We start from the raw sequence: 17,233 nt of genomic DNA on the forward strand, positions 1-17,233 counted from the left end.
AGCTCTTAAGATTGAAGTTATTCAACACTGGTTTCATGTCTGTTTTTTGTGTGTGTGTGTGTGTGTGTGTGTGTGTGTGTGTGTGTTTTTAGAAAGAATCCTAAGGCAATTAGGTATTGTAGAGACAAATTGGAAACTGGTTTACAGGGCACCACTTAATAGTTTTTTCTTCTTTTTCTCGTTATTTTATGTCATAACATTTTAACTGTTTAATTCCTGGTGTGCCATTCAATTAGAAAGCATATACACGCAAGCTTCTTGTTTCCCACAGCTGCGTTATTTTGGAATACTCTCGTTTTGGATGAGATTGTCGTTTCCTGTAGCTGATTCTCCCTCCCCCCACTTAATTTCACGGGTACCGTGGTAATATAAACCACTATACTGAAACCAAGATCTTGATCTCTTAAAACAGTCTTTACCCAGAGTCCCCTTTTCTCTCCCCCAAGGAAGCAAGGAACAGATGAATTGACTCTGTCTGATTTCTCTAATCACATTAGTTTGATATTCCTGTTAAGAAAATAGATCATTATGTGAAAGTTATGGTATATTTCACATAATTTTAAAAAGCATTTTTGCATTCTAAAGTTTCCCTCTGACTTCAGAGTTTCTTGTTCTCCTCTCTTAAACTCTTTTAAATGTTTTGGAGAATTTTAAAAACCTATCAGACTCTTTTTTTAATTCAATGTTATGAAGCCATATATCTGTGAGAGAGAAACATTTCAGTAACTGTAAGTATGGAAGTATATCCAAATCAGTTGTTTGGATAAAGGTAAGAAGAGATGGCGAAGAGTTCTTCCTGGGGAGGAGCATTAGTGGATATATGGGGGCTGCTAATTTCATCACAGGCTTCTTCATGTTATTTGATTTTTAGAATCCTGTACATATTATATTTAAACTGTAAAACATTTTAGAAATGTTTGGCTAGGTTACTGAGAGTATTTTTTGTCTTGGAATGGAGAGGCGCCCAGGGAGAGACTCCTGCAGGGGGGTGGGGGTGGGTCTGTCAGAGTAGGCGGGCTTGTCAGGAAGAGCAACACAAGCCCACCTGATATGGAGCAGCCACGGCTGAGAATTGTAAATTGTTGTATTTTGTGGTTGCATTTAACCTTCATAACGGGCTTTCACGTCAGGTCATGAGTATTCCCATTTTGTACACGGCGGGGCACTGCCGCACAGGGAGGTGGGGGCCCTGCTTGTAACATAACCTGGCTGGTGAATGGTGGAGATGGAATTCAAAGCCAGGTGCTTTGGGGCCTTCACATGAGCTTTTCTGCTCCTCTTCTGCCAGTTAGAAATTTTTTAAATTTTAAATTTTTTTAAAGATAGATTGTTCCTTAAAATAAAGAAATATACATAATAAATGTTTTTATATCTTATATAAGTAAATATATGTATATATTTTTACCTGCTACTTGGACATATTCAGTTACCAGATGGAAGTTCAATTTTGAGGAGAAGCCTGGGGCGGGAGGGGATGATGTGAGAGCTCCAGGTCTTGGCCAAAACTGGGCAGGCGACGGAAAGTCGGAAAAGAGAAGTGAGGGGCCCCAGGCCTGCTTCTCCAGGGTCTCATTTACCTCCATAGACTTAGGCATTAGTCATTCTTGTTAATGGTTTAGGCCCGTGACATTTTGGCACATGCTGGTTTGAATCTGAATTCTGCCACCTACTAGGTTTTGAGGAAAACACTTAACTTTTCTGAATTTCTCCCCTGCAAAAATATAGAGTAATAATCTTCCTCACAGAACTGATGTCCAAATGTAAAGTAAAAGTACTTCATCATTATATTCCCGTAAACAGATTTTAGGGTTGATATTTACAGAGAGTTGTAGATCTGATAATTTACTTAAACGAAAACTTGAAGCTGTTCTGGGGCCCCTGCTCAGTCAGTAAAATGTGCGACTCTTGATCTCAGAGTTGTGAGTTCAAGCACCACGTTGGACTTTGTAATGCTTACTAAAAACAGAAAACATAAGCTTTGAGTTTTCTTTTTAATAGTGACTGTTTTAAGTTACAATTAATAACCATTTTCAAAGTTGCTACAAGACTAGATCTGAATTGTTCTCACCATAAAAGTAATTTTATGATGTGCTAGAGGTAATGCTGTGGTGGTAATCATATTGTGATATGTGAACATGGCAAACCAACATGGTGCTGGAAACTTACACAGTGTTATATGTCAGTTACATCTCAATAAAATAAAACAAGTAATAACTCTAACCTAACATTTAATAAATGAACTTTATTTTTCTCAGAATTTCTTGAATAGAATTATTGACAAGATTTTCCAGGCTGGTTTCATCAATAATCAAGCATCCATAAAATATTTTATAGAATGGATTATTATATTGATTCTTCATAAATTCCCTCAATTTCTTCTGAAGTTCTGGGATTGTTTTTCTTATGTAAGTAAGAGATTTCTCATAATTTTTGAAATGAAAAGATTTTGGCTATGCTAGGATATTTGTTTCATTTTAACACTTGCTTTTTGACTGTCTGTTGTCCTGTTCCAATGTATTGACTTCCTAAGTTCTGCTTTGCAAGATTGGAGTTAATTTAAAAGACAGAAAGCGCCCTGGCATTCATCTTGAGTTATCAGTCTTGTCTCTCTGCCAGCAAAGTGAATATGGAAAGGTTTATGTTATTAATTAAGAGGGACACCTGGGTGGCTTAATCAGTTGAGCATCTGACTCTCTGATTTCAGCTCAGGTCGTGATCTCAGGGCCGTGAGATGGAGCCTCACGTGGGGCTCCATGCTCAGTGTGAAGCCTACTTCTCTCTCTCCCTCTGCCCCTCCCTGCATATGTCTCTGTCTAAAAAACAAAAAGAAGTAAGAGAAATGGGTGCCTTTTCTATCCTTATTTACCAAGCAATATCTTTGTTTGATTTTAGAAATATGAACGATGATTAAACACAATCTTTACAGAGAGTTTTCGTGTAGGGAAGTTTCGAACAAGCACGGTAGAGAGACTCAAAGGGAACCCCAATCACCAGCTAAGAACAAGTATCACTTGATCTCCATTCTTAATTCATCTGTACCCTCATCCACACCCCTAATTCCTGTCTCTCCTACATTTCTTAGATCTTGAAAATCATTTTTGAGGAACAGATAAGTAGAAGGGTTTACAATTGCAGCTTCCTGATAGTGAACTGTTCCAAAAATGGGTCCTGCTGACTTGCCTCAAATGTTTTCTGTTGGTTCCCAGATGCACACTTCCCTTTCTTAACATAAACGATCTTGCCTTCTACTCCATATGGAAGTGGACATGCCTTCCTTCTCAAAGTACTGCTTTGTCAATTTCTCCCTTCCTGTTTCTGGGGAAGAAATTGTTGTCTTTGTCGCAGCTGTCCCTGTGTCCTTATTTGTATTTTCTTTTGGGAATTTACTCTCAATTCTTTACTCTCCTGTTGACTTTTCCTCTGTCCAGCCATTGCTGTAGTGCCAGCTTTCCTTTACGATGGCCACAGCATTGGGAGTGTGATTTGCTCATTGCATTCCGAAGACACCGCGTCCTTGACAAATGGAAGGTTTGGGGCAGCACTGAGTCAGGCAATTTGTTGGTGCCATTTCTCCAATAACAATTTCCTCACTCTGCGGCTTCACATTTTGGTAGTTCTCACAGTATCTCAAACTTTTTCATTGTATTTGTTATGGTGTTATTGATCGTTTTCATTGTATCTGTTACGTCAACAGATCAGTGATTACGATCTCTTGAAAGCTAAGATCGTGGTTAGCATTTTTCAGCAATACAGTATTTTTAAATTAAGGTATGCACATTGCATCTTTAGGTATAATGTTGCACACTTACTGGTCTGCTATAGTCTAGTACATGTATAGTCTAGTAAACATCACTTTTATATGCAGCAGTATTTCCAAGGTATGCCTGTATTAAACTTTGAGATGAGTGATCTTTCCCTTCCTCTCTTGCTTTACTTAAACCACTGTTGTTAACTACTGTGAGGATTTCACGTGCAGCTCACACAGCCTTTTTCTTGGTCTTCCTCTTCTGTACATTTCACACTGGCAGTGGCTTTCTCTACAGCCAACACGATGTATGCTGTGATGCACTCATGCCCCCTCTCTGTCAGGTTGATTACTTCCTTGTTCCTCTCATGTGTTTCCTTTCCTTGTCCCAATCCTTACACTGGGTTTTATCTTAAGAATCATTCTATACTTGTGAGCAAAGCAAAACATATAAACTTGTTGAGTCACTAAAATTAATGCAACATTATGTGTCGGCTGTACTAAGAAAAGAATTTAATGAGAAAGAAAAAATACATGTACAAGAATGGCCCTGTCTATACTATTTGTAATAAACTCAAATCTCTATATGAGTATGAAAACAAGAAGAATCATCAAGCCTCCGGTGCTTCTCTTTCTGTACTCCCTTTGCTCAATGAACCCATGTCTGCGGTTGCCTGCACCCCCAGCCACCGGCCAGGCTTTCTCACAAGAGCGCTTCACATCACCACGCACACCTGAACTGACAAGAGCATCTTTCCCTGATGCTTCTCTCTTTTCTATCATTCTTTGCCAGTCTCTTTGCTTGAAACCTGGCTGTCCCATAAAGCTGTGGCACCAGCTAGGTCAGGCTGGTTTTGGTTTATTTTTTACAATTTACTTGTAAAGACACTGAAGTTCAGGGAGAGCAAGTAATTCATCACACCAGTAAGAAAGAAGGCTTTAAATCAAGCACCTGTGTAATTCCCAAAGCTGTATATTCTTTTTCACTATTCCAAGGTTCCTCATCTGGCTCCCTCTTCCTCTCTTCATGTCTGTGGAATTGGGAAAAATACTCCGTCATTTTTCCTTGAATTGCTTCTCCTGTCTGTTGCTTCATTGTTTTGTCTGCTCTCCAGTGGGGAAGATCTGCCTCAGAAAGTCTCAGGAAAGGCAGGCTGGCTCTGGTGTCCTTCTGAGACGTCCTCACTCTTCTATATCCCCAAGAAAGCTGGCACTTCTATGAAATTTTTCTACTTAGTACCGCCTCTCTTATCATAGAGAGCTTTCAGACTTTGTATATCATCTTCAGGTCTCTTTCTCTGGACATTGGTCAGGGGTATTCCTTGTAAGCAAATAAAACAACTTTTGATTGAATCAGAAAGGGATTCTTAAGTAGCGGAGGAGCTGGGAATTAAGAGGCATGCAAAGTGCCCAGAGTCAGGGCAGAATCAGGCTTGGAAGATAAAAATAAAGGAGGTTCAGTGGCTCCCAGGGCTGCAGCCACAGCCCTGCCGTTGACCTGGTCCACTGGGGATGCCACTGTACCCCACTGGAGGTATGGTGCCATCACTGCAGCCTGTCATACGCCTGCCACCTCTGTGGGCTTTGCTGTCAGTGCTTCTCAAGGCTAGGCCCTGCCCCCCCCTTCATCTGTCCTTGTTTATTTTTATTTTTTATTTTTTATTTATTTATGATAGGCACACAGTGAGAGAGAGAGAGAGAGAGAGGCAGAGACATAGGCAGAGGGAGAAGCAGGCTCCATGCACCGGGAGCCCGACGTGGGATTCGATCCTGGGTCTCCAGGATCACGCCCTGGGCCAAAGGCAGGCGCTAAACCGCTGCGCCACCCAGGGATCCCTCTGTCCTTGTTTATACTCAGGGGTCACTTCTCATCTGATGTAATGGCTCACTAACTTAGATCTGCATTCCAGACATCTTCCCCTGTGTGCTGAATCAGGAGTTGGCAAAGTTTGGCCTCACAGTGTTATTAGAACAGAGCCTTGTCTGAGGCTGTGTTTGTGCTGAATGAGAGTTCAGTGGTTGCAGCAGAGACTGTATGGCCTGCAAAGCCACACTTTTATTTACTGTTTGATCCTTTACAGAAAAAGCTAGCTGACCCTTCTCCATATGTTCTCCTGAATGTTTGTAAATCATCTAGGACTTGGACATCTAATGGGAATTAGATATTTCCCCATACATGATCTTCCGACTGCAGTGAACACCACCCTCCATACAGTCACAAACCAGAAGCCTTGATGCTTTCTGTGCTTCACATCAGACTCGGGAGCAGCTTCTGTGGACGCTATGTCCCGAGGGTTCCTGGGTTACCTTCTTCTGCCTCAACCATTCTGTCTGGGTCCAAGCCACTGCCGCCTATTACAGGGCTTCTTGGCTGGGCCACCTGCACCCACTCTTGCTTCCATTTCAATCCATTCTCCATGCTGATGCCAGAGCGGGTTTTTCAAAATGAAAATTTGATCAGGTTATCCACTTGCTTCAAACAGTGCTCTCAGAATAAAGAACAAGAGTCCTCAGAATGGCCTGCCCATGTTAGGTGACTGTACACCATCCTCCCCTCCAGCCCCTCTGTGTGCCACACTCCCCATCTGCATGTTAGTCCTTCTGACGGGCTTCTCTTTCTATTGCTAGAACAGTCCAGAACCCGTGAATGTAGGCAACATTTTTGTTGTTGTTGTTTTTAAAGATTTTATTTATTTGAGAGAGAGAGAGAGAGAGAGCACAAGCAGGGCAAAGGGAGAGGGAGAAGCAGACTCCCCGCTGAGCAGGGACCCTCCCCCCTCCCCATGCAGGGCTCAGTCCCAGGACCCTGACATCACGACCCAAGCTGAAGGCAGATGCTTAACCGACAGAGCCACCCAGGCACCCAAGGCAACAGTGTTTTAATATTTCACGATTCTATGTGGTGTGGTCCTGGCTGGGCAGTTTTTCTCCACATGTGCCTGCCGGGGCTTGGGCTTCCACAATTGTCACCTCTGCTGCTGTAGTGGGAAGAGCTGTGGTGGCCAGGCCTTGCTCTCCGTGCATGTGACCAGCAGGGTGGCTGGGCCTCTTTCTGTGGTGGCTCAGGATTACCAGAATGAGCATTCTAGGAAGATGTGTCATGGTGTGCAGTGCTTCCCCAGCCTCTGGTTGCATCCTGCTGGCTGATGTCTCATGGGCCAAAGCAGATGATATGCCCAAACCTTGCAAGGTGGAAGGGGCCTGCAGTTAGGGTATGAACATGGAGAAGCTGGGGTCACTGGAGGCCACAGATGCAACAGTGTCACTCTGACCCTTTCTGATCTTTCATAGACATCATGTGTCCTCTGGCTCTCAGACCATTTGCACCTACCATTCCCTCTACCTGAAATGGCCTTTTTCTTCTTCCTCTGTAGAACTGTTTTTCTTCCTTTAAATCTCAGTCCACACGTCCTTTGTATCATTTCTTAAAGGAACAGTGGTTTGGATCCCCTTATTAGAGGTTTTTGTAGCATGTAAAGAGTGCTTGTTATAACTGGAATATTAATGTATTGTGTGATTTTTGTCCTTCCCCACTAGACTAAGTTCTTTGAAGGCAGGAACCCTATCTAATTGTTTTCCCTGATGTCTGGTACATAGAAGACATTCAGTAACTGAATTAATCCTCTGATCTGCTTTGGGAGCAGTCTCTGGACAATACTGTCTGATACCCCCCCAGTCTAACTGAAGTCCATCAGTTTATCGTCACCAGAGATGTGTTCTTCTGATCCCCATTTTGGGGAAAGTCTCTGCCACCCAGTTGAACACCTACATAGTTTTTCGTCCTTGGCTCTAAAGTTGTCTGCAAGGTCCCATGTAACTTTGGACCTTGTCTCTGCCCGCAACCCCTCCCCCCACCTCCTCCCACCCTCTTCCCTCACTACCCACCTCTTCCTGTCCCCTCCCCTCTGCCTCACCACCTCTGCCTTCCCATCCAACATCCCTGACCTTGTTCTCACCTGTGCTCTTTCCTTCCCGCTCCCTGGGCCGCCTGCGCCTCTTGTGAGTGCACCCTTGGCTGTACCACTTACTTCACAGTTAAGTTAGTTCCTGCCTGTGGTGTCTGTGAGTTGTGTTGGGGTATGGTTCCAGGAAGTTACTTCCCTTGTTTGCCTTTCACCCTAGATCGCGGCCCAGGCTGTGGGTCACGTCCTGCCTCACGTACTGCCTCTCCTTTGGCCCCTGTAAGTCTTGAGTGACTGTTTCATTTATCTGATTTTTTTTCAGGGTGAAGAAAACCTTAAAACAAGCATTTGTACATTTTTATCAGTTTTGTCACATTTGGACATCATCACTCAGAATATTCCAGAAAAGGTGAGGTTAAATGGGTAGAAGAGTTTAGACCTATCAAAAAAGAATTGTATGTGTTTGTACTAATTTTTTAAAATGTAGAGTATTTCTTGTGATTTTTGCCACTTCTTCTCTTCCCTCCGACTGCTCACCTGCTATACATACATACTTAGATACAAATAGACAGGCAGGTGCTACCCACTTGCACACATATTCAGTGAGGTTTGTATGCCTGAGCACATACTAAATCTGTAGACAAATTGATGGGCAATTTCTAGTGACAGATTTTTAATTTTATACAAGTATTTACAAAGATTATTTAAGTAAGACTTCCTTTATTGCATTTAATGTTCTTTGACTTAGTTCTTGAACACTTAATGTTCTTTGACTTAGTTCTTGAACACGTGCTTGTGCAAAAGATTCTTATGGTCAGAGTATTACAATTACCCATAATTGAAGGCTGATGTGCTGTGGGTCATTGTTTGTAGTGTGAGGCCAGTTCTTTCCTTTCTCAGGCTTTGAGCAATTTCCCTTGTGGTTTACCCCACAGACAAATAGAGATTGTAGCTAATTCTGGTTAATAGCTTCTGCAAAGTTGTTAAGAATTCAGGAAACAGAGCTGTGACCTCTAGGAGAAACCTGAATATGTGGGACAAGACGTGTTGTTTGATGTTGGAAGCAAAAGAAAAGTACAGGGGAGAAGAGGTTTCCTAGAATTTCGCAAAGTGTTCTTGTCTTTAAACAGTGAACAAAGTTTAGTTGTTAACCTATTTCATTAATTCTAAGACCCGAGATCTTTTCCCCACCACAATTTGGCTCTTAAAATTCTGAGATTGCCAGTGTCTTACAGAGCCTGACAGCCAGATGGCAGTGTGTGAGTTACAGTTCCCTGAAAACTTGTGTTCACAGCTTCTGGTGAAATCAGGCAAGCTCTAGCGTCAGGTAACATCATGTGTTACTTTACTGTCTTAATTATGTGCAGGAAAGAGGCTTGCATGTCATCTACCAAGAGAGGTAGGGTGGACAAGGAACTGTCTTCAAGAACCATTCAGATGAGTTCTGAAAATGAATTCATCTTAGAAGATGCTCCTGCTAGACCTGGAATAAATAGCAGGTTATTATTTATTTACTTATGAGAGGGAGACAGAGCTGGGGAGGTGGAGGTGAGGCAGAGGGGGAGGATGAGAGAGAATCCCAAGCAGGCTCCGTGCTCTGCGCAGAGCCCCGGCACAGAGCTTGATCTCCCGACCCCGAGATCATGACCTGAGCCGAAATCAAGAGTTGGACACTCAATCAACTGAGCCCCCCGGGTGCCCCAATAACAGATGATTTTTCCATTCAGCCCTATTTGTATTCACTGTATATTACATATTTTAGATTTATTATTTATTTTCAAAGCATCCAAAAGAAGGAATACTGATTAGTGGAACAGAATAATCTCAATTTCAACATCTTCTGAAAACAACAACAACAACAAATGGAGATACCGAAGTCAAGAGCAGACTAGTTTACTGTGTTCATCTGTGTCCAGGTCCTTCACAGTGTCTGTTGTAAAGTCCCTTTTCCCTTGTTACCTGAAAAATGTGTTTTTGTTAAAGACTTCCTGGAAACAGTCAAGACTGTTCAAAAGTCAAGACTTTTCATTTTCCTCAAAGTATGGAAATAGTTGCACTTAACCTGGCACAGGTCTGTGCTGAGTAGTTGGGATTCAAAACTTACTGTCAGGACAGAAGTCAGAACACTAAATGTTTTATGAAATTGAAAGCAGAAGGGAAAAAAACAATCTTCTTTAGCATGCTCCTGGCTCCTCTTTAGCATGTGTCATATAGTTCCAGTGTCTAAACCTTGTCAGCAATTACAAGATGGTGTCACTGGTGTTCAAGTCCTGAACAGTATTTATCTCAGTCTTGCCCAAGGTAGTACTAGCACATCTGAGTATAGGATTCATGAAAGGATTCTATTCCCTGTTGAGGATTGTACTGGATTTTTTTTAAAGATTTTATTTATTTGAGAGCACAAGCAGGGGAAGCAGCAGAGGGAGAGGGAGAGGCAGACTCCCCACTGACCAGGGAGCCCGATGTGGAGCTTGATCTCAGGACTCTAGGATCATGACCTGAGCCGAAGGCAGATACTTAACTGACTGAGCCACCCAGGTGCCCCCAGATCATGGTTTCTAATACCATTCTCTCATAAAAAGAACCAGGGCTTCTTGGAGAAACAGCTGGTTCTAGAACTGGGGCAGAAAATATACACAGTTAATAGAAAAGAAGAGCTTTACACACAGGGACATGCACAGGGACCTGCACAGGGCCACAGGAGCCACTGAGAGACCTCTCAGTAGCTACAGCTGAAACAAATAACATAATAAAGTAATAGTGGATTACAACCCAAAGTATAAAATAAATAATGCATGAGTTTATTCTGATACAAGTGAATACTGAATAAACAAATGGAGGGCAGCATGGGTGGCTCAGTGGTTTAGCGCCACCTTCAGCCCAGGGCATGATCCTGTAGACCTAGGATCGAGTCCCATGTCAGGCTCCCTGCATGGAGCCTGCTTGTGTCTCTGCTTCTCTCTCTCTCTCTCTCTCTGTCTCTCATGAATAAATAAATAAAATTTTAAAAAATAAAACAAAAAATAAAAAATAAAAAAACATAATAAAAAAACAAAAAACAAAAGCCTCTGGTGCAGAATTCCAAATAATTTATGTGGCCACTGGCCTCAAGGAGGGGGCACATAATCAATCCGCCAGTCCTTAAGTGTGAGCTGCCCTAGTGATGGCCTTCCAAAGAATAGAGTCTGGAAGGGGAAGAGTGTCCTTCCTGTGGGGGTGCCCACAGCAGTGGTTAAGTCATAGCGTAGTGTGTGCCCCTGCTGGCATGTGATGGAGATGGCCTCTGTGGTTTCCCTCTCCAATGCCATAACCCCAGGCTAGTCGTGGGAGAGACACCACCTGGATCCCAGCTGACCTGGCCACTGCTCAGAACTGACAAGGTCATCAAAATAAGCAAAGTTTTTGAAACTGTCACAGCCAAGAGGAGAGTGAGGAGACACGATAACTGGAGGTAACGTCATGTCCTGGATGGAGGAGGAACAGGACAAGAACCTTATTAGTAAAGACTAAGGAAGGCTGAATAAAGAGAGGATTAAGGTTCTGGGAGAGTGGGGGGAAATTTGAAGGGGAAGGCAGACGTTTGGACTTGATTCCTTCAGTTTTCTTCTGATGTAAAGTGGGCACACCTCCTGATACCTCAAGGGCAGGCATGTAGGATCAGTGAGTGCTGCAGTTAGTGTGGCTGGAGGGGTTGGGGGACCACGGAAGAACTGAGTGCTCCATTGCCCCTGCTGAAGATAAAGAGAGCCGTGGGTCAGGATTTACCACACCTTCTTTCTGGAGAGCCTCAATATAAAAACCTCTATATTTTTTTTTTTTAGATTTTATTATTTAGGAAAGAGAGCGTGACCTGGGGCAGGGAGAAGCAGACCTCCCCCTGGGCAGGGAGCCTTATGTGGGGCTCCATCCCAGGACCTGGGATTATGACCTGAGCTGAAGGCAGATGCTTAACTGACTGAGCCACCCAGGTGCTCCCAAAAACCTCTTGAAAACATTCTGTAGCGGGAGCGTCAGGTAGTTTGCACTTGCATAGGATTCAGAAGGCAGAAGCGGGCCTCTGCTGACGAGTAGAGTCATGGAGGTATTTGTTTTCTCTGGAACAGTGTTAGCTGGGGTCTAGTGTCCTGGCCCTGTGAACGCGGAAAAGCAGAATACAGCTCATTGCTCTGCTTGTGTGAATCGCAGTAGGCCTGTGTGGCTGAGGGTCTGCACGTAGTAGCTGCAGCTTCCGTGGAAGAGAGAGGTGGTCGCCTGGCTCAGTGGCGTAGCTCCCAGTCACTTATCTGAGAGCTGAGAATCCATTTCTTCAGCGCTTCCAGTGATTCTGTGATAAAGCCATTTCTGCCAGACTAGCTGCCAGATTCTGTGTCAGCAGCTAAACTGGGACAGATTAAATTCCATGTAGTTTTTACAACACTGCGCCAGTTGTATAAAAGGTGGCTGTGGAGAGAGGAGTGTGGGTAGGAGATGGCGTAGTGATAAAAGGACAACGGGAGGGTTCCGTGAGCATTGGAACTGTCCGGTTTCGTGACAGTGATGGTGGCTGTGCAAATGCTGTGCTGTGATCTGTTAAATGTTAGCAGGAGGGGAGACTGGACAATTCACAGTACAGCATCAGTTCTGCAGTGAACTCAGGAACATTTCAGTGGGGAGAGGAGGAGTAGCTGTGGCCCACAAGCTTTGGAGCCTCGTCTGGACTGAAGCCATGGAAGCAAATGCAGCTTGACAATACCAGGAAGCTGGGCACAGAGCCCAGAACAGTGCCAGCATTGAAGGGACCGGAGAGGAAAGGAGTGAGAAGGAACGCAGCAGGATGAGGGGGCAGCCTTAGGAATGGGGTGTCCTAAAGGTCATAGGAAGAGCTCTTTTCAAGGAGAGAAAGGCCAAGAGTGTTCAGTACCCCGGAAAAATCAAGAAAGGTGGGCTTTATCCATAGTGTCCAGCAGGGAGGCTACAATTGGGACCAGTTTCATGAAGAATACAGAAGGGAACAGGAGGGCTGGGATGTGGATGGAGCGTAGGGTCTTTGGGTCAGAAGTTGGAATACCTGATGTTAAGGTTTTAGAAGGAAGAACAGTTACAGGGTCTGACAAGGCCTGGGCTCTGGCATAGGCAGAGGACAGAAGGCCGTGACTATTTCTGTGATGGCAGAGAAGTGTTGAGGAATAAAATGGGTGCAGACTCTTGGGACTTAAGAGGATCCCAGAGAAAAGTCAGTGAGGGTTTGGAGACCATCTTGGGAAGACAGCTCCAAAACCTCAGTGGAAAGATGTAGAAGGATGGGGAGAACAGTGTAAGCTGCTCAGAGGAGAGGAAGCACTTATTCCTTGGGGAGAAGGCATTGACCTTGGAGATGCATGTGCAGTGCAGGTAGTTGGCCACAGGCCCCGTTGGAGGGGTACTTGGGAGCAGTCACCCCTCTCCTCCCTCTGGTATTTGTCCTGTGCCTTTCATGTGTCCTGGTGAGTTGCCCCAGGTCTTAGGAATTCTGCAGTGAACAAAACCATCCCACCGCCAGCCATTCTTCTGGTGGGGGCACAGATGACAAATAGTCATTATACTGTCAGATGGTGATAACAGGTTTTGAAGAAAATGCAGAACGGGTTAGAGATGGGGTGTCTGGGCAGGACGGCCGTTTCAGGAGGTAGGTTCAGGAGAGACCTTTCCCAAGGAGGTGATCCTGAAAGCAGTAAGTGAGCAAGCCACACGCAGGTCCAAGGGACTTTCCAGGCCAAGGGAACAGCAGGTGAGGGCCGCAGGCTGGAAGTCAGAGTGCTGGTCATGGAATAAGGTCAGGGGGTGCTGGGGAATAGGAGAAATCAGGAGTTTGGGTTTGGATGTGTCATGTTTGGGACAGCTGTCCTTTTACTAACACTATCTGATTTGCATCTTCACACCAGTCCTCTGATGTCCTCTGATGTGTAGCTCGTGGATGGTAAGGCCCACTTGTGACGCTGTGCATCTTATAAACAATGTACACAGCCCTGGCAGTCCGTAGCTAATGCTCTCGGTAGTATTTATGTGTAAGTACTTACAGGGATGCTTTGTAAAATTGTAAGGGACTATAAAAGGTTAGTAATCAATAATTAACATTCCCTTTGGATAACATTCCCTGTTTTTTAATTTTTAAGTTCTTTTCTCATGTCCTGGATAACTTTAAATTCTTTTAAATTCTTTATAAATTCTTTTCACGTGTCCTCGATAACTTGTCTTGGTTTTCAACTTCTAAAATACGAGTAAATACTTAATTATGTATCCTTTGGAAGTTGCCACTTTCCTTTGCCACCCCTGACATTTCTCTTTATCTTCCTTCAGCTGAGTAAATACCTCTTTTCAGTACTGCATTTCCTGATTTCTGAGGTATGCATCTGGTTCAGCCTCCCTTGCCTCTCTCGTTGACAGTTGTCCTGTAGCCTTCGTGCCGGGCCCCACCTGCCTCATTACTGCGCTTAACTTTGCTCTGTGTACACACGGTTCAGGTTGCTCATCATGCAGGGATGGTCGTAGGTAGATTACAGTTGTGTGTGTGTGTTCATGTGTTTCCCAGGCTTGTCCATAGGATGCAGACAGCTCAGTGGCCTTGATAAATGTTGATCATGTTTTGAATCAAGGACTGAAAGGATCATTTCTGTCCGTATTCTGTCCTTCTTGAAGAAGTTTTCGAGATTAAAGCATGCTATGGCCGTGCCAGCATATCAGTGAAGTCTTTTGTGATCACAGTTGTTTTTAGGACTCTTTGCTAGGTGCAGCTCCAGGAACACATACAGATGAGCCATTTGGTACGAGCATCAGGGTAGCCCCTGATATTTTATTAAAAGTTTCAGCCCATCTGGTTTCCACATGAATCTGTGTCACTTCCTTTGCCTTCCACTGTCTATGGAATTGTGTGGTTTGAAAGTCAGGGCCTATCACTGCCTGAGATCCCAGGCTGTGAAGATGGAACAGTCTGTGAATTCACAGGAAAAGACTACAGGGAAGTGTAAACTTTTATTATTTTTCTTCCTACTTAATTTTCCTGCCACCACTCCATGCCTGTCCAGGTCCAAGAGCATCATTAGGCAAACAGTTGTTCACACTGAAAACAGAATTATATGAGAACCTTGCTTTGGTAGCACTTCAGAGTGCTCCAGAAGTGGGGCCCTCAGGGAACATTCCTGACTTCTTCAGCCCGGGGTGAGGTGGTAAGTGTAAGTGGAGGGGCTGCTGTTAACACATTGTGGTTGCATAGTGATTAGCATGAGGCTCTCTGTCTACATTAGCCCAGGTGCTGGAGTGTGGGGAAAGTGTACTGCAGCTGCCTCGTCCATGGAAACTACAGAGCTGAGAGGATCTCTTTTCCTTGAGGAAATCACTAATGCCAGCATACCTAATGTGTCTAAGAAGGAAGGAGGAACCCTGCTAAGGCACATCCAGTGAAATAAGCAGGACTGTGCAGCATTTTTATCTTCTGTGCCTACTGTGTGTGGTCACACTGTCAGGGGTGGAATGGTCCATGTGTACATTTGAAGGATTTTTTTCCCCTTTCTTTCCAGAAACCAATTCTGAAGCAAGCCCTTATTATCGTCCTGCAGTGGTGTTTTAATCACAATTTTAGTATTCGACTGTATGCCTTAGTGGCTCTTAAGAAGATCTGGAGCATGTGTAAGACACTGAACATGGAAGAATTTGATGCTTTGACTTCTGTTATTGAATCCAGTCTTAATGAAGTGGAAAACATGCCTGGAGCAGGGTAAGCAAACCTCATGCCCTTTGCTTTACTTCCAGTAGAGCACACAGAGAGATGTAGAGGTGCCAAAGAGGTGCCTCAGCTTCGTTTGCTTCTCATTATTCCATTGTGTGCAGACATCAGAGCTCAGACAAGGCAAAGAGTAAGCACTGCACTATTTGATGTGTGGTTTTATGACAGTTCTATTTGCTGTCAGCCCCATCTCGACCTTTCTTTGCTTTCTTAGTTTTGGTCCTTTGTTTTATAAATAATCTTTTACATGCCTTTAGATATTTGTCTTCAGTAGAGCTGAATGTTATTATCCAATGTTGTCCAAGAAGCTCCAAGAAGCAGAATGATCTGGCCTCTCACTTGTACTAATTAAAAATGAAAGCTTTTTTCTTTGTCTTTTCTTAGAGATTGTCTTTATTTCCCAAACAAAATCCTGCACAGATGCTCACAATCAAGCAGATAAGGTGCTGCTGCTGTGGACGGAGCAGGGGAGAGCTATGTGGCTCAGCAGGCATCTAGGCTCCTTCTCCCACATGCAGCCCTGGTTAAAACTCACCAGAGGCAGGCAGGAGTCTCCCAAGCGTTGCCTGGTGGCTGAATTTTTTCCCCCACTCTAAAAGCACAAGTTTTTATAAACAAACAGATAAAGGTTGGAAGCAGCATATTAAGCATATGAAATAGTGTTTGGAAAACCAGTAACATACAGAAGGTCTTTGCTTGACCATCAAGTGTACAGATGGTGTAAATAAGACTGTGAGTCATTACGAAGCTTCATGTGAGGCCAGGACTTCCATGGCCACAAACTACCTTCTAGCCCCTCTGTCTGTTTTACTCAGCACATTGGTTAAGAGGCATTTAGGTCATTGAGTGGGTAAAGGAGGTTTTGGCAGTTTAGGAGGAGGATACTCAATTCAGATATAACTACTAAAATATAATTACGTGAGATAGAGAAAACTGGAGAAGAGAGTTAGGTGGGGACAAAGGACAGGTTATAGGGGAAAGACAAAAGCCAAAGGGAGGGGCTAGACACCTCTGATAGGTTGTGCACAGTTGGGTATATAGAAAGCTGCCTCAAATTCTGGTCCCAACTAAGCTAGTAATTAAAATTAGTAGTTCACCATAGCAATGCCTAGTATTCCCACCTTTCCAGGTATGTTCTGACAGCTAGAATTCCTGATATTTTTTAGGCAAGCCCAAACGTCCCATTTCTCCTTAGTGGGTGTTTACCCACTGCATCCCCTTAGTGGAAGGAAGTTTGAGGGAACTAAATAGAGTTTTACATGCAAATAGGCATTTGCCAGTTTAGAGTTTTCTCTAAGATGAAATCATGATTTATTGTTCAGTGTTGTGATGTTCCTTGGTAGCTGTGTTTTGATTTCTTTTTTTTTTTTTTTTAAGATTTATTTACTCATTCATTCAGAGAGAGTGAAGAGAGAGGCAGAGACGCAGGTGGAGGGAGAAGCAGGCTCCATGCAGGAAGTCCGATGTGGGACTCGATCCCGGGTCTCCAGGATCACACCCCAGGCTGCAGGCGGCGCTAAACCGCTGCGCCACCGGGGCTACCCTGTGTTTTGATTTCTAAAAACAATTGGTTCAGCTCTTTTTTTTTATTAAGCAGTAAAACACCCTTTTATAAAATAACTTACTCTTTTTAAAATCCTAGTACTGGGTATGAGATAGAACCCATAAAAATAAAGGTCCCTGGGCTCTGGACCATGTCTGCTCTTCAAGTACACAGCAGAATCGTTTTGTGCAGGCTGAGTTCTGAGGCGTCAGCCATGGGCCTGGTAGATTCCCCGACGTCATGTGGCTCACTCTAAGTGGAGAAGTAAAGATTATGATGAGAACGTGCACACTTTAGGCTGGGTG

The 17,233-nt window shown here is 43.9% G+C and overlaps 2 protein-coding genes across 8 annotated transcripts in view; one reads left to right on the forward strand and one right to left on the reverse strand.

The window, feature by feature from the left end:
- The window catches only part of TARBP1 (tRNA guanosine 2 -O-methyltransferase TARBP1), an 82,553-nt gene that overhangs the window by 57,351 nt on the left and 7,969 nt on the right, over positions 1 to 17,233 (forward strand). For 5 of the 6 annotated variants that reach the window (XR_013377558.1, XR_013377557.1, XM_077894458.1 and 2 more), the window contains exons 22-24: positions 2,256 to 2,405; positions 7,970 to 8,056; positions 15,180 to 15,376. Coding sequence is in view for 4 of the 6 variants with exons in the window: in XM_077894458.1 (XP_077750584.1) it covers positions 2,256 to 2,405; positions 7,970 to 8,056; positions 15,180 to 15,376 (434 nt within the window). In the remaining 2 variants the exon portion in view is untranslated. The remainder of the gene's footprint in view (positions 1 to 2,255; positions 2,406 to 7,969; positions 8,057 to 15,179; positions 15,377 to 17,233) is intronic. The other variant, XM_077894459.1, reaches the window with a different exon arrangement.
- COA6 (cytochrome c oxidase assembly factor 6) overlaps positions 66 to 17,233 on the reverse strand; it is a 37,213-nt gene continuing 20,045 nt past the window's right edge. For both annotated transcript variants that reach the window (XM_077894473.1, XM_077894474.1), the window contains exon 3: positions 66 to 6,946. In XM_077894473.1, coding sequence (XP_077750599.1) covers positions 6,641 to 6,946 — 306 coding nt within the window. In that variant the 3' untranslated portion in view covers positions 66 to 6,640. The remainder of the gene's footprint in view (positions 6,947 to 17,233) is intronic.

Source organism: Canis aureus, chromosome 4 (genome assembly GCF_053574225.1).
Source record: "Canis aureus isolate CA01 chromosome 4, VMU_Caureus_v.1.0, whole genome shotgun sequence".
In the NCBI taxonomy this organism is placed as follows: domain Eukaryota; kingdom Metazoa; phylum Chordata; class Mammalia; order Carnivora; family Canidae; genus Canis; species Canis aureus.